We start from the raw sequence: 20,225 nt of genomic DNA on the forward strand, positions 1-20,225 counted from the left end.
AAAATAAAATACTATTTCATCCAATGTAACCAACAGTCAGAAAAAAGCCTTATTGTCAGGTAAAAGGAATAGCCTGAGAAATGAATATAGTTTTAGTGGTGAGACAAATTTTAAGTTGGAAGGCTATATTTGCCTTGTAACATGCAGCAGTAGGTTGCAATGCATCTTAGAGCAGGGGCTGAGTTAAGCTAACGTATAGTGTACTCTCCTTCCTTTAAAGCCCTCTCCAGGTTAATGACATGCATCAATTGTGCTAGTACCAGAGAACGAGATGGTGCTCTCTATGCAGTCTAGAAGAAAGGAAAAAAAATTAAAAAGCCTTTTTGAAGGTGGAGAGGGTAGAAGTTATCTTGTTGTGACTGCAGGGCACAAGCTTATCACTACAGCTCTAACAGGAAAGGAGAAAAAGGTCAGGATATGAGACTGTGAAATTTGTTGAGAGACAAAGTACCAGAATGATGGTGTCACAACAACTTATATCTGCAGGAACAAATATGTTGTGATTTAAATTCTATGTCTAATGGCGTTATGACCAAGCAGAAATAATGGCATGGGAACTCCATTTCTATGCTCCGGAGTTTTCCGGTGGAATTCCTCTGGAATACCAAAGCAGCTAGAGGTAACAAAACCCAATTAAAGCTCAGCTTTCAGATTATTTTCAGTATTTATAGACTGGATAAGAAATGCTCATTTCTCTTTTGACCTTTTTTGGTGGATAAGAATCCCTAAAGTTACTTTAAGATGTTTAAATTTCTGGCACATGCTAAAAGCATTAAATTCCATACTACCCTTAAAATCTTACCCTGTCTTCATGGCTATTTCTATCTCCATTAACAGACACTGCTCACTATTGGGTTTATCTTTACTGAAAACTCCCAGTGATTATTTTCATTCAAAAATAAATCCAGCTGAATAATACTTTCAACGTATCCAAACATCTGGATCTTTCTGGAGGAAAAGGCCCTAGGACTGACAAAAAACTCGCCACTACTTTATACAGGCAATCAACTGATTTTTAAATACCTACGAAGTTTTTCTGATTAAATGGTCCCTGAAAACATATCTGAGAAGAAAATGTCTAGGTATTTCTCAAATTCTGTAAAACTAAAAATAAATACATATGAATATTTGCATCAATTTTTTTTCTTCAAAAAAACCAAATTTTTGAATGAAAAATCTTTTAATCAAAATAACCAAATCTTTTGATTTATAACCATATCTAATCAACTTGTATCTTGATTACCACATTCTCTGACAAAAATTAGTTAACGCTTTCTACCTATCTTTAGAATTTCCACTCTTCAATAAGCTCTGATTTTGTCACTTGTGTCTGCAAGATATGCTATTTACTCAACAAAAATCTGGCCAGAGAAAAATCTATTTATTTGTCAATGAATGTCTCTAAGTTAAAGTTATGTCTAAAAAAGAAATTCATAGAAATGTTAGAATATTTTAATTTGGGGCATCTAAGTGAAAATAAGAAAGGACATCAAAGAGAACAAAAGATAAATTTTCCCTTACAAAAGAGAAAATTAAGGCCAGAACCTCCATTTCTAACATGTCACGGGAGACCTGCAGGAGGCAAAAATTGCCAATGACCTTTAGTGCTGTTTTCATCTAAGATTAACTAACACAATTTATCCCACTGACATTAAAGTACTAGCAAAAAGACAGTTTGTGTTGGCAGGTGGTATTCAACCCCCATTCAGAAAGATGCTACTCATGGCTTTTCCATGAGCATCACTAACCATTGCTATTTTAGTTCTTTGTTAGCTGGCCTAAGTTAGAAATGTTGTACTCTTTTCCTCCCTGTTCATCTCACAGGAGTCTGGGCAACACACCGGATAGGACATGATAATTTTAGTGGTCTCCCACAGTTACTGCTGATCTTTTATGTTTGAAAAGTATACATACTCCCCTTTTATACTCACAGAGTTTTCTTAGACAACCATTTACTTTCTACATTCTTGTTCTGTCTTCAAGGAAAAGATAAAAATGCATTTTCTGAAACGAAAGCATAGGTTTGCAAAATTTTGACATAGTTGACATTTTTCTACAGTGAGTTGAGGCAACATTTCATGGCACAATTAAATGATTGCTGAAAATTATTTTGCAGATAGATTACTACACTAGTTTTTAACTTTTTATTTTTTTATTTACTTATACCAAAACAAAAGAAAAAAATAAAAGACTTTTCAAATTCCATTCTCCCATTTCTAGAATGTCTTAATTCAGCAGCTGTTTGCCCAATCATTTCAAATGATATAGAAAAATTGCATCTTGTTCCATACAATTTAGAAATACTACATTTTCTGTGGTTGAAGAGCAAAAATAGCCTTCCAGTGGCAAAGGAATTGCAATAGATAAGATATAAAATCCTTCTGCACTTTCCTCAGTTATTTGGGGTTTCTTTTCTTAGAAAAGACAAATTGAAATAATTTCCTGAAATAACAATGACATAATAGCTATACTCAAAAATATAGAAATTCCTATAATTTCATTTGATGTTTAAATATTCTTTCTATTTAGGCATTTCTCTTTATTCTTTTTAATTTTTTTTAATAGAAAAAAATATTCTCCTTTTTAGAAAAAAAAAAAACTTTAATATAGAAAGAAATGCATTTTTTTCCCCTCTCCCTTTACACTAGTGGTAACTAGAAGCAATTGCAACAATGTCAAGTAAAACAGCAGTTGAGGAAGGCTAAAGCATAAAGTGATTAAGCACTTCATAAAACTGTAGCTGTCATGACAGACAGTACGTCACATGACAGGAGGTCAAAGTAAAAGCTAGAAAAATTATTTACATAAGTTAATCAAATAACACCTTTTCTATGTATAATTGGCTTTTTAGAAACATTCGAAGGTGTGAGAATGTCTTCTTTCTATGTCAAACACTTTTTGCTGAAAAAGAGGTCCTCCTTACCGTGTTACCATTTCTTTTGAAAAATCTGAACTGAAATGCAAGAACAGTGCCATAGGGAGATTGCAGCTCAGGGTCTTATAGATTAGCCTCTTTCTAACCAATAAGCCACCTTCCCCTGGTAGACTAAGTCTCCAACGATGCGCCATCTTCATTCTTCAATAAGAAAAATTACAATGCATGGTAGGAAGCCCCAGGCCATGGAGCATTTCCCATAAATGAAAAATGGATGTGTACTTGATCTACCAGTCCAATGAGATATCACCTCTATAATTTCCAGAGAGATCTTATTTTAATTGTTGAAAAGTCAACATTTTCTCGGCATATAAATCTGTTAATTGCTTGTATCATTAGTATTAAATGGCAGCTGAGAGAGAAACTGTGAAAGCAAACAAAATAACCAATGTCTTCTATTTCAAAGATCCTCAGAGATCTCCTGGAGTAACATTGCAGACATTATGGACTAAAATGATCTACCAAAGTTAAAATGTCCTGTCCTTCAGCGGTGCCGACACTTGTTATTCCTATTGGCCTGAGTAGGAATTTTGAGCTTATAGCACCTTTGAACATCACAGAAGTTTTATTTAAGTAGTTTCTTTTTAGGCACTCAAGTCTGAAGAAAAAAAATAATTGGCTGTAATCTTATGAAAACATGTGTGACTTACAGCACTTTGGGTTCATGTCTTAGAAGCATGTTTGTGCTTAGAAAAGTAACCTGGAATCTCCCCAAATCAATCTGAAGTGAAAGTTCCATAATGAACACAGAATTTACTACAGGTGAACCAGCAGAAAAAGAAGTGCAAAGTAATTCCAGAATATCACCAGTGCATAAGTAAGCATTCCTTGTAAATAAGTCACTCATTTATAGAAACAAAGTATAAATAAATGATGTTTGAGACTTGTTTCAAATACTTAGAGTTCTTTATATGATACATTTTAGAACATTCCACAGCATCTAAAATATATAAAAATAAATATCTACATTATTTACAAGGTATTTACAATTCAATCTTTAAAAAGACTTGTAAAGACATGTTCTTTAGCTCATACTGAGGTAAGTAGGTTTCTGTAAGACTGAGGAGAAATAGGAGAGGCAGTTGTTTTGAAGGAATCCCTTTGTCGAGTTGTTGTAGTCTGTCACACAGCTAAACGCATGTGCCATTATTTAGTGGCCTTACATGTATTGAGCCAAAGTCATCCTTGCTGTAACTCCATCGAGGTAAGTTTAGTTATGCTAGGGACGAATTTGTCCCACTCTGCATTCTCTGTGTTGCCACTGTCCTCTGCAGAAATCCTCACAGCTTCATCTAAATTTGAAGTCATGTTCATCCCTGGTATGTGGAGATGCAGTTCCACCGATTTCAAAGGGCTGAGTGTAGCTGGGATACCTGTAAGATAAAATAAGGGTTTAAAGATTATTTTACTGTTTGTGCCCGGTAGCTAACTGGCTTGCGCTGTGATTGCCACTCTCTGAACACTACGTAGGTGATGATGTATTAACAAAATGATCTGCCAGAAGAAGTTCCAAATTGCAGTTGCAAATTTTAAGTGAAGACTTATTGACTGAAGTTTCAGGGGATTTCAGATGCATAAACCTTGATTTTCTTACTTTTAAACATTTTTAGTATGTTCTACTGCTTACTTAATACACATTATTTGTCAAATTGCCCTGGGGTTCCTTATCCAGATGCCACTGTGACCAGCAGAGCACTACAGCTTCCTGTGTACAAGTCAATCATAGAATTATAGGATAGTTTGGGTTGGACGAGACCTTTAAAGATCATCTAGTCCAACCTCCCTGCCATGAGAAAAGGACAGGCAGGGAAAGGAGAATGATGACAAATGATTGATACAGAGTTGAACATCATCTACACTCACACTGTCATCTGGGTCTCATGGCTGTAACCTTGTTTATGCCATAGAAATAGGAATGGCAACACTACTTAAGAAAAGCAAGCTGAATTCAGGAAAAAAACCTCCAACATTCCTTCTAGGAATAGTAAGTGAAAAGAACCAACTTCTTCAGAGGTTATTTATTTAATTCATTTTAGATATATATTTTAGGAACAGATTAACTGTCCTTGGAGATACCAATTTATGTTATCAATATGTGGCTTATCTAGTCCTAGCCTATAGTATCTGAGATAGATAACTTCTAGACAACCAATGTTCATATCCCTAGGACAGGAGGGATGAATCCTGTACTTGCAGTCCCTTGCAAAGTCCTGATGGGATATAACATATAATGTAACAAGAAATATCAAATAATAAATTGTATGTAATTTTCAATCTATTCACAAAGCTAGGAAATTGCACAATCATTTCAGTGTTTACCCAGAATTGGGAAAGCTCAAACAACTTCTGCCTTTCATTTCAGACTGCGTTCATTTGTTTATCAACCGGTATTGCAGAAAAATCAAGAGTGGCTTCCCAGCTGCTCCTGAATACACACAATAATCCACTCAACAGGAAACATGTGAGAAAAGAAATTAACGTGATTTTCTTATTTGATCAGCTCAACTCACACCAGAATGTATGGTAAGCAGATAATTTGAAATAGTCAAAGACATTCATGTACTTCAATTTGTACACCCAATTGTGGTTATAATATTTGTTATAAAATAGACCACAACTTCAGAGAATTAGCTCTGAGTAGAATATAGCTGTTTATAAACACATTGCAACTCCAAGGAAAATTATTTTCATACTTGCAGGTACCTGTTCTTTATTTACTTAGGAGTCTAAAGGAAGCAGGGACCCAAAGAAAATATTCATGTAAAATATGATTACCTTACCCCCTCCCCAACGGCAACTCAACTTTTGAAATAAATGAGAAGAAATTTTGTTTCATCAATATATAACCAAAGTTGTAGTGTATTCTATAAAATATTTCTTGTAAGTTATTTTTCGTGCAGTTGGTTCTTAACTGTAAACACCCTTCCCTCGTTGCATTGTGCTCAGGTTCAAATATTGTTGTATGCACTATTAAATTTTACTTCCACCTCATCAAAAGACACAGGGACAAGTATACTACTAGAGTGGGTAATAGGTGCAGTACCATTTGCTGGAAGTGTGTTTATGTTGGTCAATACAACATGTTCTGAAAGTTTTGAAATGTTATCAAAATTGCTGATCTGGGTGGTCAGGGATTTCCGACTCTCCGTACTGGCACGACCTCTGGTGAGCCGATCATCATGGTGACTGCGAATGCCAAAGATGCAACAAGAAAATGCTGCTTTAAATTCTTCTCTAAATTTCCCTGTCAAGCACAAAAAAGACTAATGAAAAAATTGTACTGAAAACTGTGTTACAACAAATTTTATAGATTAGAAAAAAACAGCTATGTAAAGCAAAATTAACCCAAAACACGCAAATGTTCTTCTAATGCAGAAACGGGAAATGACAATTTCAAAATCTTGGAGAAAGACAGGAAAAATATAAATTTTATAAGAAGATATGCGAGGTACAGTATGAAACTTAAATTATTCTTGGCCAGACAGAATGCAGAAACTAGAATGACTGGTGAAATCATGTCACGGATAGTCTGCTAATTAATAACATATCTAATAAAAATAAGTAATTGACTGATCATAGGCTTAAATGACTGAATTATTACTTGACGTGTGATATGAGAGGCCATGGGTAATTTGTATTTCATCTTAAATACATTTTAAAAGAAGATTCAAAGTGCATTAATGTGCTCTTGGGGCTCAGAGTAAATTGTTCAAATCATCCTCACACTACACACCACAAAAAAACTACATTGGGGAAATGTGCAGTGAGGATCAATAGACTTTTTCCCCCCTGAATTTAGCTGTCCTATCACCAGCTTAGGTCCTGATTCTGCTGTCCACAGCCAAATAAGGCACATACAAAATAAGACAGATCGGTGTTAGTGAGTAAACAGCATCCTGGCTGGTTCTTTGGCCTAAAATATAATTGGCACAGTCTGGTCGTGTGAGTATTATTAAAGACTCACAGCCTTCAAAACCCACTACCTGCATATAAAATGCCAACCAGAGACAGCACCTGGCCTGTGCTACCTCCCAGACAGCATCTGGGGAGCGTTTAGGGGAATGGTAATTATTTCAGATCAAAGTCATGCCAGGGACTTCTCTACCAAATGAACGGTATTGGACAAATTCAAGCACTTGGACTTGGGCCCTGGCACTCTTTAGTTGCATTATAGGTAGATAGCTTGAAGGTAACGGGATACATCAGGAAACTTGTTCCAAGAAGAGGATCTAGCTCCCACTGGAGTGGCTGGGCTGACGTTAGACAGTCATTAATCTTATTTGCTATGGCTCATTACATTCAAACTATACATTAAACTTGAATTCTAGGTAACTGTAACTTACCACTGAGGAAGTTATAAATAATAGGATTGGCTGCACTGTTTGCGTATACAAGCCAATGTGAGAATGTGAACCAGGCGTATACAGTTTCTCTGTCATCAGCATGATTAAACATTCCAAAAACCCTAAGGAAAAAGAGAAGCAAACCTGAAAGATGGCAAAATTAGAAATCATAAAAAAAGATTTGGCAACTTTGAGCCGAATTTTATCTCCGATGACCTATTTGCAGTATTACAGGAAAGCTGATTCAACAGCACTTGCTTTCTTGAGCAAATAAAGCCCTCTCCCCATCCCTCATTCTCCTGTCTTGGTGGTTTAGCACAACTAAGACCATCAGTACTTTATGTTGCAATGGTGCAGATATATAACTTTTCTCTAAGTAAGTGAAGTCAGCTGGTGTCAGATAAGCCAAAAAAAAAAGATGGGAAAAGTTGCTTTTGACCCATTCAAGTCATTGAGGTTCCCAGCTCTAGGCCCATTCTCCAATAAACAGGGGTTCTGGATTTAGAAAGGCACAGACCTGGCTGAACACCTGAGGTCACAGAAGCAGCTTCTGTCCTCCAGAGAAATCTGCTTTGCCCAGATTCCTTACACCTAACTTGTGCCATTTAAATGAAAATCTACAGGCCTACTCTGCTGCTGTAGCTGTAGTAGTTCCTCTGTGGTTCAGATCATAGGTGGCCTGAAATACCTTCTGGAAATATTTCTTTCTCTCCTCACTGCTTACTCAAGGATGAAAAGTACTTAAATTAGTCCTCAGCAAAATGCCAATTTTGAGTGGGATGTATTTAAGCCTTCATATTCAACTGGAAAATATTCCTTACAACCTGAAATGGTCCTCAAGCACCAATAAAAGGATGGTTATTTTTCAGGATATTCTAATCTTCTGTTATATGTCCTTATTTATTGATATTCCCGAGGTCATATGCAATATGACTATAACAAAGCCTTAGTCTGTCAGGCATTGTACAAAAAACAGAGTGTAAACAATTATGTGTCAAATGAACAGGAGAGAAAAGGGTAAAAAAGTAAAACAGAGCTTCATAAGCAAACCAAAGGGTTAGTCAAAGGTCTCAAAATGGGGCGTGGGTTTGAACCCAGCATTTCACAGTCCTGGGGGCCAAGCCACAATGTGACACTTCCACTAGCCTTCAGCTGCTGCTTTAGATAAATGCACTTCCACAGTTGCATTTACAGCAAACAAGCTGTAATCCTATGCAAATGACAGTTTTTAATGAGGGGATAGGCTAGATCGTTTTCATGAGGAAGAGCTTGCTAGTAAGGGTTCTACAATCTGGCCTTCAGTACTAAGGGAAGGTTAGATATATTTTTTCTTGCAACTGTATGCTTATTCTATATTTCTTTATCATGAAATAAGTAAGCTTATCCTTCAAAATTATCTGCCAGAATAAGAGGAATCTCATAACAGAGGATTTTTTGTAGACAGAAAGCTTTACCAAGTGTTTATGTTTTGGGATAAACTTTACCTTTTCAAGACATTCAGGATGCTAATCGGTAGATAGCACAGTGCAAAAACCAGGAGGACGACCATTAGCATACGTGCTGTTTTTCTTCTAGCACGAATCTGTTTTATTTCAGCTGCCACAGCACTAATCTTTGACTTTGTTGATTGTCCCAGGCCTCGGGGCTGTGCTGAGGACTGCAGAGGCTTCCATTTTCTCTGAACAACAGAAGAAGTTCCTGGGATCTAAAAAAGACAAAATAATGGGAGCTGAAAAAATAGCACCATGGGTAGCTATAGCAAGAAAGATAGACATGTTGACATACACAATATAAGCTTGCAAGGATAAGAAGTTTTTTTAGATGACATTAATTCATGTGGTTGCAAGGAAAAAGCCTAATTTCAGACTCACTTGGAGGACTGCATAAAAATTTGTGTTTTATCCAAATACATCAACTGATGTATTACAATTGTCTTTACTCCCCATATACCTTGCCTTGCTTGTCCCTTCAGACTATCACACTTACCAATCCTACTACTGCAATTATGTTCCTATAAAATTCTACATTAAATGTTTTCTTGTATGGCAGAGTAGTTTATCCTGTTCATATGCTGCTAATTTTAGACACTGAACAGCTTTTGGAAAACATTGGAAACAGCATTGGAAAACAAGGATTTGAAACCTAACTTTAGACACTGAACACCTTTTCAGCATTGGAAAACAAGGATTTGAAACCTACATAGTTTTAAGTGCCATAAAACTTCCAGACATGCAATCTAGATGACAATGAAGCAGCTTAAGAAATCGCAGCAGAAGTGTGGATTTCCCTGCAAAGCTCTTCAAAACTGAATCATACAGTGATGAATGGAGGGGAATCAGGGAAGAGTGCCAAGACATAGGAAGAATTAGGTTAGTCAAAGACACCTTGCAAGGGAGAGATGTAGCACCATGCTACTAAGAAAAAATAATCTCCTTTTTTTTTCTTCTGTGCCCTCCCATAAGCCAAGCCAAATAAAGCAATTTTGATTCAGTTCTTCAAATTTTTTTCCTGCCTGCAGCCAAATGAGAAAGACTACAGATAGAAAGGACTTTCTCAGAGAACTCTATTACAATGACATTTATAATATTTTCAACGTTATACTTTGTCTACTTTTGGGTAGAATTATAGATTTATTCATGCATAGTGCAGTTGTCTGCAGGGTGCCTAACCTCATAAGTGCAAAATAATTCACGTTGAAAAGTATCTGCAAAATTCAGGTGGTCTATTGTAACGTTTTAAAAATTTGGGCTTATCCACACAAACTTACCACACAAACTTTATTTCAGAAAAAAAAAAAAGTAAGCTAAAATGGAAATACTTGTTCTAAAATAAAAGCGTGCATATGCAGAATTGTGCTAGAATAGCTATTATGTATTTTTTTATGAATAGCTTCCTTGAACAGACAAGCCCTTAATTTAGCGTTTATGTGCACCATCAAACCTGATTTACAACTATTGGAACGTTTTGGCAAAGTCATGTTGTAATGAACAGGAAATCAATGAAGCAGAACAGGGGATATGTTATAACATTTATTTTTTCACTAACGTCTCTATGGACATAAAGCAAAAAAAAAAACCCAACCTTTGCACTTAGTTCTACTGAGGATTCCAGCTCATTCAGCTGAAATCAGCAGTATCAGTTTCATACCTGGACACATCTGTCCTATGGCAAGGGATTTAGCTGTGTGGTGTAGTCCTGCAATGTATCTTTGCCATTTACTACTGAGATAATACGCTATCTAAGATTCTGACTTTGGTTTATCAGGGGTATTTTAATATTCTGCTCTTCTAACTTTGAAACAGAAGCTTTTCCTTCCTTTTCAGTTGTACTCAGTTACCATATTTGTAGCAAGAACTGATCAGAAAATGGAGGTGGAAGGAGAACAACTTGGACAAACCTCTCCCTCCTGATCACGCCAAAGATTCGCTTGAAGAATTCTTTGACCAAGTTTCTTGGTAGTTAGATGCAATTTAGAGGAAGAGAAACAGTGTCTTGGCTCAAAATCCTTGATGGCTTCTTCTACAGAAATGTTAGACATGCCTAATTTTGCACATAGTTTGTGCCAGTCTGTACAGGTAGGAGGGTCTTTTCTGGTGTTCAAGCAGCCTTTAATGCAAGGGGTGATCAAAGGTAGGGACTGTATACAATGTACAGTCCCACTGTACTATGTATTAAATTTTAAATCTTCAGGAGTTTGTATTGGGAGTCTTTCTACAGAGCCCTATTTTCCTCAGTCTTTACCTGGTATACACCTGGGCTTTGCTACTGTCACACCAATAAGCAATCACACAGGAAGAATTTTGTCAGAAAAAAAAAAAAGCACTATATACCCATAAATGCATTGCTGAACCAGTACCATCTAAGGAATAAAAAAGAAAAGCGCTATATACCCACAGATGCATTGCTGAACCAGTACCATCTAAGGAACGTAGCACTTCAGAAATGTGTGTGTATATACAGAAACATTTACAAATATACATTTTGGTAAGCACACACATGTATTATGTATGGTCAGCAGACACATTCCAGCATACATTTACTTTTCAGTAACAAATTAGTTATAGAGATAATTGTGGAGAATTTGTGTAATTCCAATAATAACTCACTAAACACCCATTAACTGTGTCCAAAGAGGTACTAAAAGTTGCATAATTATTTTCTTACTCCCTTTTCTTCTGTCCCCTCACTTTATTATCAAGGGGTTTATTACCAGAGAAAATATCTCCAAGTATAATAACAGCTCGCAAATATTGGAAGGGTATATTTCAGTTGCCAAAATGAAAATGGGCAAGGTTCCCAGTTATTAATATCAGTAGACTTTAGTGTCACTGCATTTGGATGTCAGTATATCAAAGTATATAAGAAACTTGATAATACAAATTAAGTACCAACAATTTTATCATAAGTCCATTCAGTCCTATTTATTTCTTCAGAAGTTACTTTTAATCTACTTAAAATCCACAAGAGAACATAGCCTTCTTAGTCACTGCTTCCTTGCTAATAATTAAAATTAATTACTCAAAATCCCTGGTATTTGTGGCACGATTGTTCTTGTCTTTTCAAAGATGAATCACTAATTCAAAGATCACAAAGCTTATATTCAAAGAACTGCTTGAAAGACACAATAAGTAAATTTAAGAGCTATTGCACAAAGTACGGTATGGATAGCTTGTAAATCTGTCTTAACTTCAGTGACCTGAAAATTTGCATGCACAGCACACTCCACTTTAGAAAAGAACTTTTAGAAATTGTCTACTCTGTGCTGTGTTTTCTGTATCTGGAAGTTGCATTGTACCTTGCAAAAGGATCACTTTTTTTAACTGAAGTTCTGGTAAACGGCATGATTTCTGCATTGAAACTGTTATCAAATAATACATTTAAAAGAACACTGCTCTACATTTGCTCTACATGACTGATTATGGCACACCTGCTGCACTTTGAAAAATGCCTGATGTCTGCAGCCAAGTCACAGTTGATAATAGATGTGCAGTGGTTTTAATTTCACTTAGTGCAGCCTCTAACACATAGAGCTATCATCTATGCTAGGAAAAGAGACGTCTGTAATTTTGTATCATTGATAGCATTAACCCTGTAGCCGTATTTATCTTTTTGCCACTGAAAAAAAAAAGGATCATCCTAACCTTGTCAGCATGCAAGATGTATAAGGAGAAGAAATACTGTGAAGAAGAAAAACAGCTAATACAATTTCGGGGAAAACCCCAACAAAACAGGTTAGTTTCCAGTAATTCCACTTCTACTCTGAATCTGAACCAGTATTTTCAAGCAGGTTGAGAACAACTGGTTTGCATTAACTTAATTAATAGACAGTTTGAGATATTAGGTAGATTGTAAAGAAAATACAGAAGAGAAAGTTAAGGAAGAATATGGTGATAAGGTTATGGGTTGCTACAGGACAGAAAACTATTCAGCAATGCGGAGCATCTCAGAGCTATGTTATACTGAACTTAATTTCAAAACTAAATAAGCAAAGCTTTTGTTCTAGTGAAGAGTCCCTCAAATTGTAAAGGTTAAATTTTGCCTTCAAACTGTCTTGTTATTTAATTTTCTATGTGTAAGAAATTAAAAGCAAAAAAACATAAGTTAAAGATGAACAGCAAGATAAACGGCAACTCTGGTTTAACCAAATATGATTAGACATGGCAATAATGGCTATTATGATGTTTTGTCAGGGTAAGATTTCATTTTTACTTTTAACATATATATATATTCAGAAATCTAAAGTCTACTTGTTAAGATCAATTTGAACTGCATGGAAAAGGCTCCTGATGTGGCAGATACTGTGCCCTGGCCAGGATAGCTTCAAATTGGATGGTATCAGACATAATGGGGAGAGAGAAATGATTCATGCCCATATCTTGATGGAAGTGTCAGCCATTGATAGAGTCATTTGAGGGGACAGGAGAGACTATCTTGCATCATGTATTCAACAGGATGGGTTTATTGTCCTTTACAGAATGAGAGGGCAGGGGGCGGTGGGGAACTACAGCCATAGATAAATTCTAGACAAAGCAGAAGACAGCAGAGGGAACCACAGACGGATGTATGACAGATTACAGCTCACATCCAGAATATGATTCTGAAGCTGACACCAAATTGTTGGAGGGGGAAAAATGTTCCCCAAAAAATTCACATTATTTTTGCCACTTTATGTGTGCTTGCTTGCTTGCTTGTGGCTTTTTCTTTTCTTTCCTGTACTTTTAATTTGCAGCTTGGAAAAAAAAAAAAAAGATGTTCACGCTAGAAATCATGCCAATTATTCGTCAATAATTCACATCTAATGTTGCAGATCACAGCCAGCTTCACATCAGTTCTGATAGCTGGACTTCCTAGTCTAACTTTTGTTCAAATTGGACCTGTTATCAACCTGAGACTTTGCAGAATGAAAAATAAAAATTAAAAATTGTACAGACTACTAAATAAATGAGAAGGTTAAACCTACCTTTTGAATGCTACAGGAGATTTTAGCAGTATAAATAAGGTCAGCTAAGGTATTTTGGTAAACGTTTCAGATTCAATAGGAGAGATCTTTCTTCTGCCTATAATTTCTGTTGCCTTTTTTTCTCTCTTCCTCTAAGCCCTTTGTAGATGTGAGCAAGAAGGGGTTTACATTCAGTCTGACTGCCTTCATTTTTTACTGCATCTCAGTGCCTATCCAAGGTGGCTGTAAGACAGCAGTGCTGCTGAACGTGGCAGCAGTGCTGGATGTAGAAATCCACGTCCCAGGTGACAAGATGGAGCACACGGAGAAGAAGGTTGTACACAGGACTCTGCACATGGTCACAACAGCAAGCAAATAGAGCTAGTCTAAGAGACTTACCTGGCGACACCACAGCTTTCGAAATATTTGCAAATAGGCCAACACCATAAGACACAACGGTGCCATGTACGTCACCAGAAAAAAGCACGTGTGATACATTTTGGGGTAAACTTCAGCTGGAAAGAGAATTCGAATAGGAGAAGTGCATTTAAATATACATACATTTCAAAATCCCTTTAAGCTGAACTATTTATATAGATATGCATGTGCTTTTCAAATATAATAGGTTATAATGGAAAAGTTATGCAGTATCATCATGATCAGGATTGAGTTTTTGATCACCTGTATATACATTCTGTTTCTATTATGCTTGTACTTCATGCACCTTTTATCTTGTATCACATTATTGCTTTCATATCACAGTATTGCTTTAGGTACAAAGAAGTTTTGCTTTTATTAAATCAGTGAAAGATAGACAATTTCGTTTTCTAACAATAGTTAACCAATTATTCAACCTACCTCATCTTTGATGTATTTAACAGGTTGTTGAACTGTCTTTAGTTATAACTCTGCAAAGGTTACTATCTGTCCCTGAGTAAATTGCACAGTCTCTCACCGGTAATCAAAGAATGTTGGCTACAGCACACAGGATGTTAATGGCAGGAGAGACAGACATTTCTCAAATCACTTTTTGACAGCAAAATAAATATGTCTTAAAGGTATAACCAGTGATTCATTATTACAATTACAGGAAAAAAAATAGAATTAATTCAGTCAAGTTCTCTAAATTTAGGAAATTTCCAAGCTTATTTTTGATTTAGTTCTAAGAATAATGAGTTTGCTACCACTGTGTTCTAGTTTCATGTGTATCTCTTTTCAAAAGACAATTTATGAATATTATTTGCTTAGAGACAAACCTCTTACAAGCAGTGTGAGTGTACTGTGTTTTTAAGTGTGTAATATCATAAGCTGAATCATTAGATTATAGCACAATGTGCAGCAGGTGCTTTGAAAACTTGCCTTCACTTTTGTAATATCAAATGTAGTTTCATAATACCAAATGTTGATATCAATTACACCTTAATATTTATGGATAGCATCAGAAAAGGAATGAACATTACCTAGAGTGACAATACATAAGAGAAGAGAGTGACAATACATAAGAGAAACTGTGCACTGTATGAGCAGTTCGATTGCACATTAATCCTAAGCATCGCGTTTTGGGCTAGAGTAAAAAATGAATGTTTATAGAATCGTAGAATGGTTAGAGTTGCAGGGGACCTTAAAGATCAAGTTCTAACTCCCCTGCCATGGGCAGGGACACCTCCCGCTAGAGCAGGTTGCTCGATGTTATGTTTATTTCCTGAATTTTCCAACATTTCAGGATTGTGAGATCTGCAACTAAAAATTCCCTACTCTAGTTTTAACTTAAAAAAAAAAAAAAAAGAAAGAAAAAATTCCATACTTAGTTTTAATTTAAAAAAAAAAAAAAGAAAGGAAAAAAGAGTTGCATGGGATCAAATCTTTAGTGAATCAAACTTACTTTCTGCCTTTTAAAGTGACTGAGATTGCAAGTCAAACAAGTGGTCCCTTTGCATGCCAGGTGGGTCCTCCAGAGTTTGATTAGACAGGGAGATACGCAGGCTTGGCCCATAACTCTCACAGCTGGGAGAAGTACACCATCATGTTAACTCCAGGCTGGACCTCAAACCCAGACTGCCATCATGTCACACTCAGTGTTGGGCCTCAAAGAGCCAGCTGGTTCACCGGGCATGAGATCAAAGCTTTAGTGAATCAAACTTACTTTCTGCCTTTTAAAGTGACTGAGATTGCAAGTCAAACAAGTGGTCCCTTTGCATGCCAGGTGGGTCCTCCAGAGTTTGATTAGACAGGGAGATACGCAGGCTTGGCCCATAACTCTCACAGCTGGGAGAAGTACACCATCATGTTAACTCCAGGCTGGACCTCAAACCCAGACTGCCATCATGTCACACTCAGTGTTGGGCCTCAAAGAGCCAGCTGGTTCACCGGTCAGAAAAACTTCAGTATCAGTGAGATAGAAACTCGCTATAGCAAAATCTAGCCCATGGTCACCACTAGCAAAGGTAATAGAAATGATGCCATTGATGGATCAGACTTCAAAAAATTTAGACAAGCAGCACCTGGCTCCTTACTTGCTCTAAGATCCTGTAGCAACTTGACAGCCTTGATGGATCAGACTTCAAAAAATTTAGATAAGCAGCACCCGGCTCCTTACTTGCTCTAAGATCCTGTAGCAAATCAACTTACCAACCCACAATTAGCAGCTGCAGCTATGAGCTCTTATCAGTGTCCCTGGGGGAGGCAGATCATTTGGGGCAAGTCTTTTTTATAAATGCTGATAAACTGTGTTTATGTATTTGCTGATGATCTCAGAATTGGCTTTCCATTTCAGAAAATGCAGCCTGACAGCAGTGCTCTCAGACGGGGAAATACCGACGTTCCTGCTTCACAGGTGGAGAGATTAAGGAGAAACTGGAGTAACGTGACTTACTGGGATCACGGGAGGTCAGAGCTGAAAGTACATTCTTTCTGCTTAGAAAGAGGTGCCACCTGCCTCATCAATGCTCTGCAGGCAGCCAGGCCCCTTTCAGGTAAAAGGACAGTACATATTTAAAAGGCCATCTGGAGTTTATGGCTTCCAATTTAGCATTCCAAGTAAAGTGAAACGTTAAATGAGGCTAGCTATCTACAAAGAACTGACGGACCAGGTTGGAGGAAGATCCTAACACTTGCCTTTGAAGTTTAGCCACCTGGAAAGTGCCAGCTGCTAAACATCAAAGGAAACCTGTCCCTCCTCCACCCAGGGCAAAGCCCTTTGTAGGACTTCTCACTAAGAAGCACGACTCTGTTTAGCTTCTCAAGCCAAAGAAAAGCTTTAAAGCTGTTTGACAATCACAGCAGCAAGAAGGAAGAAGGGCTGGTTTGGGACACCGTTCATTTATCAAGGGGGTGAGTTCCAGGCTCCTTGAATGAGAACATCAATCGGTTTATGGTCCTGGTGATATATCAGCTGCCTGCCTGGGACTGCTGAACCTCTCACTACCAAGCAGAGAAGAGAAAAATGTCTTTGCCTTCCATGGTCACTTAATGGGCTTTGGGGTAGGGGGAGATAGCTGGTGTAACCGTCTATTTAAGAATAAGTTAATTATTTTCATGTCACTGGCTACTGTTTTAGGGAAAAGAGGGAAGGGGAAAAAAGCCAACAGGTGGTCACGGAGACTGGAATGGGGTGGGATTGGCATTCCCACTCAGCACCAGTCATGCAGTACGACTACTCCACCAGATCAAGGCTCAGTATGCTAAAACAAGTAGTCTTCTGCCTGCTGCAGGGCTTATTAAACAAATCTTAAAGTTTTCTAAAGCTTCCTTCTGAGCACTGTGTTCCAGCCCCAGACTGCTGTTCAAAGAAGCAAGGAGGCAGCAGATTGAAACTACAGCTTCTGGATTTTTGCCAGAATTCTACTGTATTTGTGTAAATACATATATGCAAGCATGTACACATACCTATACTTATGTACACAAACTGAAGACAACCCAGACTCAAGAGGTTTTGGTATGTTTAGCAAATGAAATATTCCCTTAAGCCATCAGTGCATAATGAAATTGGTACTCTTGAGTACCAAGAATAGGGAAAAACAAGACCATCAAGTTTGTTGAGCATCAGCAGAGAGTTCCCAGGTTCCCTTGTCTCAGGAAGACACGAGATTTTGGAGTTACCAATATAAAGAAGCAATGTGGGTAAAAGAGCATACTTTTTTTAGAATGAAACTTAATAAGTAGGGTTGTTAGGAAGTGGGTGCTCACAGCAGAGAAAATTCAACCACACAACACAGTCCTTGCCAAACTTAGTACTTGCTTAGAGTACTTAGCTAATACTAAAATTACATTTTCAAACCCGACAGATTATGCCTGAGTTATCAATTCATGATAACACCAAGCATAATTTTTGTATTAGCAATATTCTGACTGCTTTCTGCATTAGAATGTCCCACAATTTTTTCTTTAAATTCTGAACAGTTCGATAAACAGGATGTATAAACCTTCATGTAATAATGCAATTTCCAGCTATTTGTTTCCCAGAATTAAGACAATATGTTTTTGTACTATTTTATGAGTAGTTTAAGAGGAAATGGAACACAAAGTCTTCCCTTTGTTTCCATTCAACCATGTCGTTTTGGGAAAGGATTACCTCCATGTTCTTTTTATCATTTGCAAAGGGGTTGGCTAATGCACTTTGGCTAACACTCTTTTCACAAACAGCTCTATGTATGTATTTAGCTGACTTGGACACATGGTGAACTCATTTTAATATATGTTTCTTTTATTTTGGCACTTTATCATCAAATTCAGCACATAGCAATTACAGACTATTATAGAACCGTGGCCAACGCTGGCTCCTTAAGTGAGTCTGCATAGGTCACATGCTGGATCCTTCTGCTTTCCCAAATAAAATATTGTTATTAGACAGTACTCAAAATGAAAAACCCTCAGCCTAAAATTGGCAATGAATTTTATATTCAGGAATGCCAGAAGCAATTAAAAAGAAATTGAGCCCTGTTTTAGGCTGAACTATTGCTCCATTTGCAGTCGCTGGCAGCTCTCCAGCAGCATGCTTGAAATCTTATTAGTCAGGGTGGCCACTATTTGTCCACCATTAAGGAGCCCAGGTGCCACCGTGTTGATCAGACCTTCCCTCCAGACACCCGTCAGACTTGTATGGATTTCAGCAGCCGGACCTAAGCCTGGGGAGGGTACCGTGCTGTCTCCTGCTTTGGCATCCTTGACGCTTTCCTGGACGTGGCTTCCCATTAGTCCTCCATAGCACCTCATGTTTCAGTGGCCATGAATTCCCAGAATTAGAATAGACTTCCAAAATACTTTGGAAAGTGTCATAAAGCACCCTCCTTTTTTGCAGTCCCAACCTTGACAATTCACAGTTTAATACCCTTGGGACATAGGGTGTACTTAAGGCCCTGCAAAGATTTCATCGGACATGCCCTAATTTTGTGTAGCATAAATTATATGCGGTTCTAAAAAAAGCAGTAAACACCCAAATATAATCCCTTTCCTCTAAATTGACTCTTCTGTAGGATTTGCTCAGGATCTCTGGAGTGTGTGCAGTATCTACATCTCCACTTCCTCTATGCAAATATAATTTATTTGTAGGAACGTGAATTTCTTTCCCCTTCAACCTTCTTGTAGTTAGCTTTCTTTGACCCTCAATATTCCCACAGTCAAAAAAAGCAAAACAAAATCCAACAAAAATGCCACTATCTTCTTTTAAAATACTAGCTCTTTATTCCTTCTTTTGGCCTTAAGGCTCACCAGTCTTTCCAAACTGCTGCTCTGTTATCCAGGCTGTTCTGTTGTCCTGTTTGGGGGTCTTTGTGATTTCAAACCCTGGTTTTCAGTAGAAAAACTGCATTTTCTATGCCTTTGTGCAACTCATTCTCCTTAGACGTTTTCAATTAAATAGAAATTATTTGTAGTTAATGACATTTTATTCTCCATAGTCTGAAAGGGATGTTAAGGTATACATATTATATTTTATCATCATTGATAACATGTGATTAACTCCACATTTACTAAATAATTCCATTATTTGAGCAACATACTTGTAACTTAACACTTACAAAGCTTCTTTTTTCAAGTTATTACGATAAGCTATTATTAGAAATCAGAGAGGATTATTTTTTATGGACAGCTGAAACGCACCAGCAGCTATGATAATCTATTATTAGAAATCGGAGAGGATTATTTTTTTATGGACAGCTGAAACGCACCAGCAGAATAACTAGCAATGATGGTGCATTGTCATTAGAAGAATACTTCATTAAAAAGACAGCAGGATAAAAATAGGGTTGTTAGCTTTCAGTGAAATGAAAAACTTCTAATTTCAGAAAACTTTAACATATTTTTAATGTAAAAATATTTCCATTTCATGCTCAATATAAATTAAAAAAACCCCAACAGCCAAAATAATTTTTGAGTGTTCACACTTCATTTTTCAAGCCATACACAGAATTAAGTTCTTTTTGTGTATAAGTACTTGCCTTTGTTATACCCCTTTCTACCTCTCCAAACATCCAAGTGAAGGCTCACGGTATAACCTGATGATCAATAGATT

The 20,225-nt window shown here is 37.0% G+C and overlaps 1 protein-coding gene across 1 annotated transcript in view; it reads right to left on the reverse strand.

Moving 5' to 3' along the window:
- Positions 1-3,822: 3,822 nt before the first annotated feature.
- HCRTR2 (hypocretin (orexin) receptor 2) overlaps positions 3,823-20,225 on the reverse strand; it is a 35,420-nt gene continuing 19,017 nt past the window's right edge. The window contains exons 4-8 of the mRNA XM_014948921.1: positions 14,117-14,232; positions 8,763-8,983; positions 7,279-7,400; positions 5,979-6,179; positions 3,823-4,308 (exon numbers count right to left, since the gene is read on the reverse strand). Of these exons, the coding sequence (XP_014804407.1) occupies positions 4,115-4,308; positions 5,979-6,179; positions 7,279-7,400; positions 8,763-8,983; positions 14,117-14,232 (854 nt within the window). The 3' untranslated portion in view covers positions 3,823-4,114. The remainder of the gene's footprint in view (positions 4,309-5,978; positions 6,180-7,278; positions 7,401-8,762; positions 8,984-14,116; positions 14,233-20,225) is intronic.

This window comes from Calidris pugnax, unplaced genomic scaffold, assembly GCF_001431845.1.
Source record: "Calidris pugnax isolate Ruff unplaced genomic scaffold, ASM143184v1 scaffold141, whole genome shotgun sequence".
Lineage (NCBI taxonomy): Eukaryota > Metazoa > Chordata > Aves > Charadriiformes > Scolopacidae > Calidris > Calidris pugnax.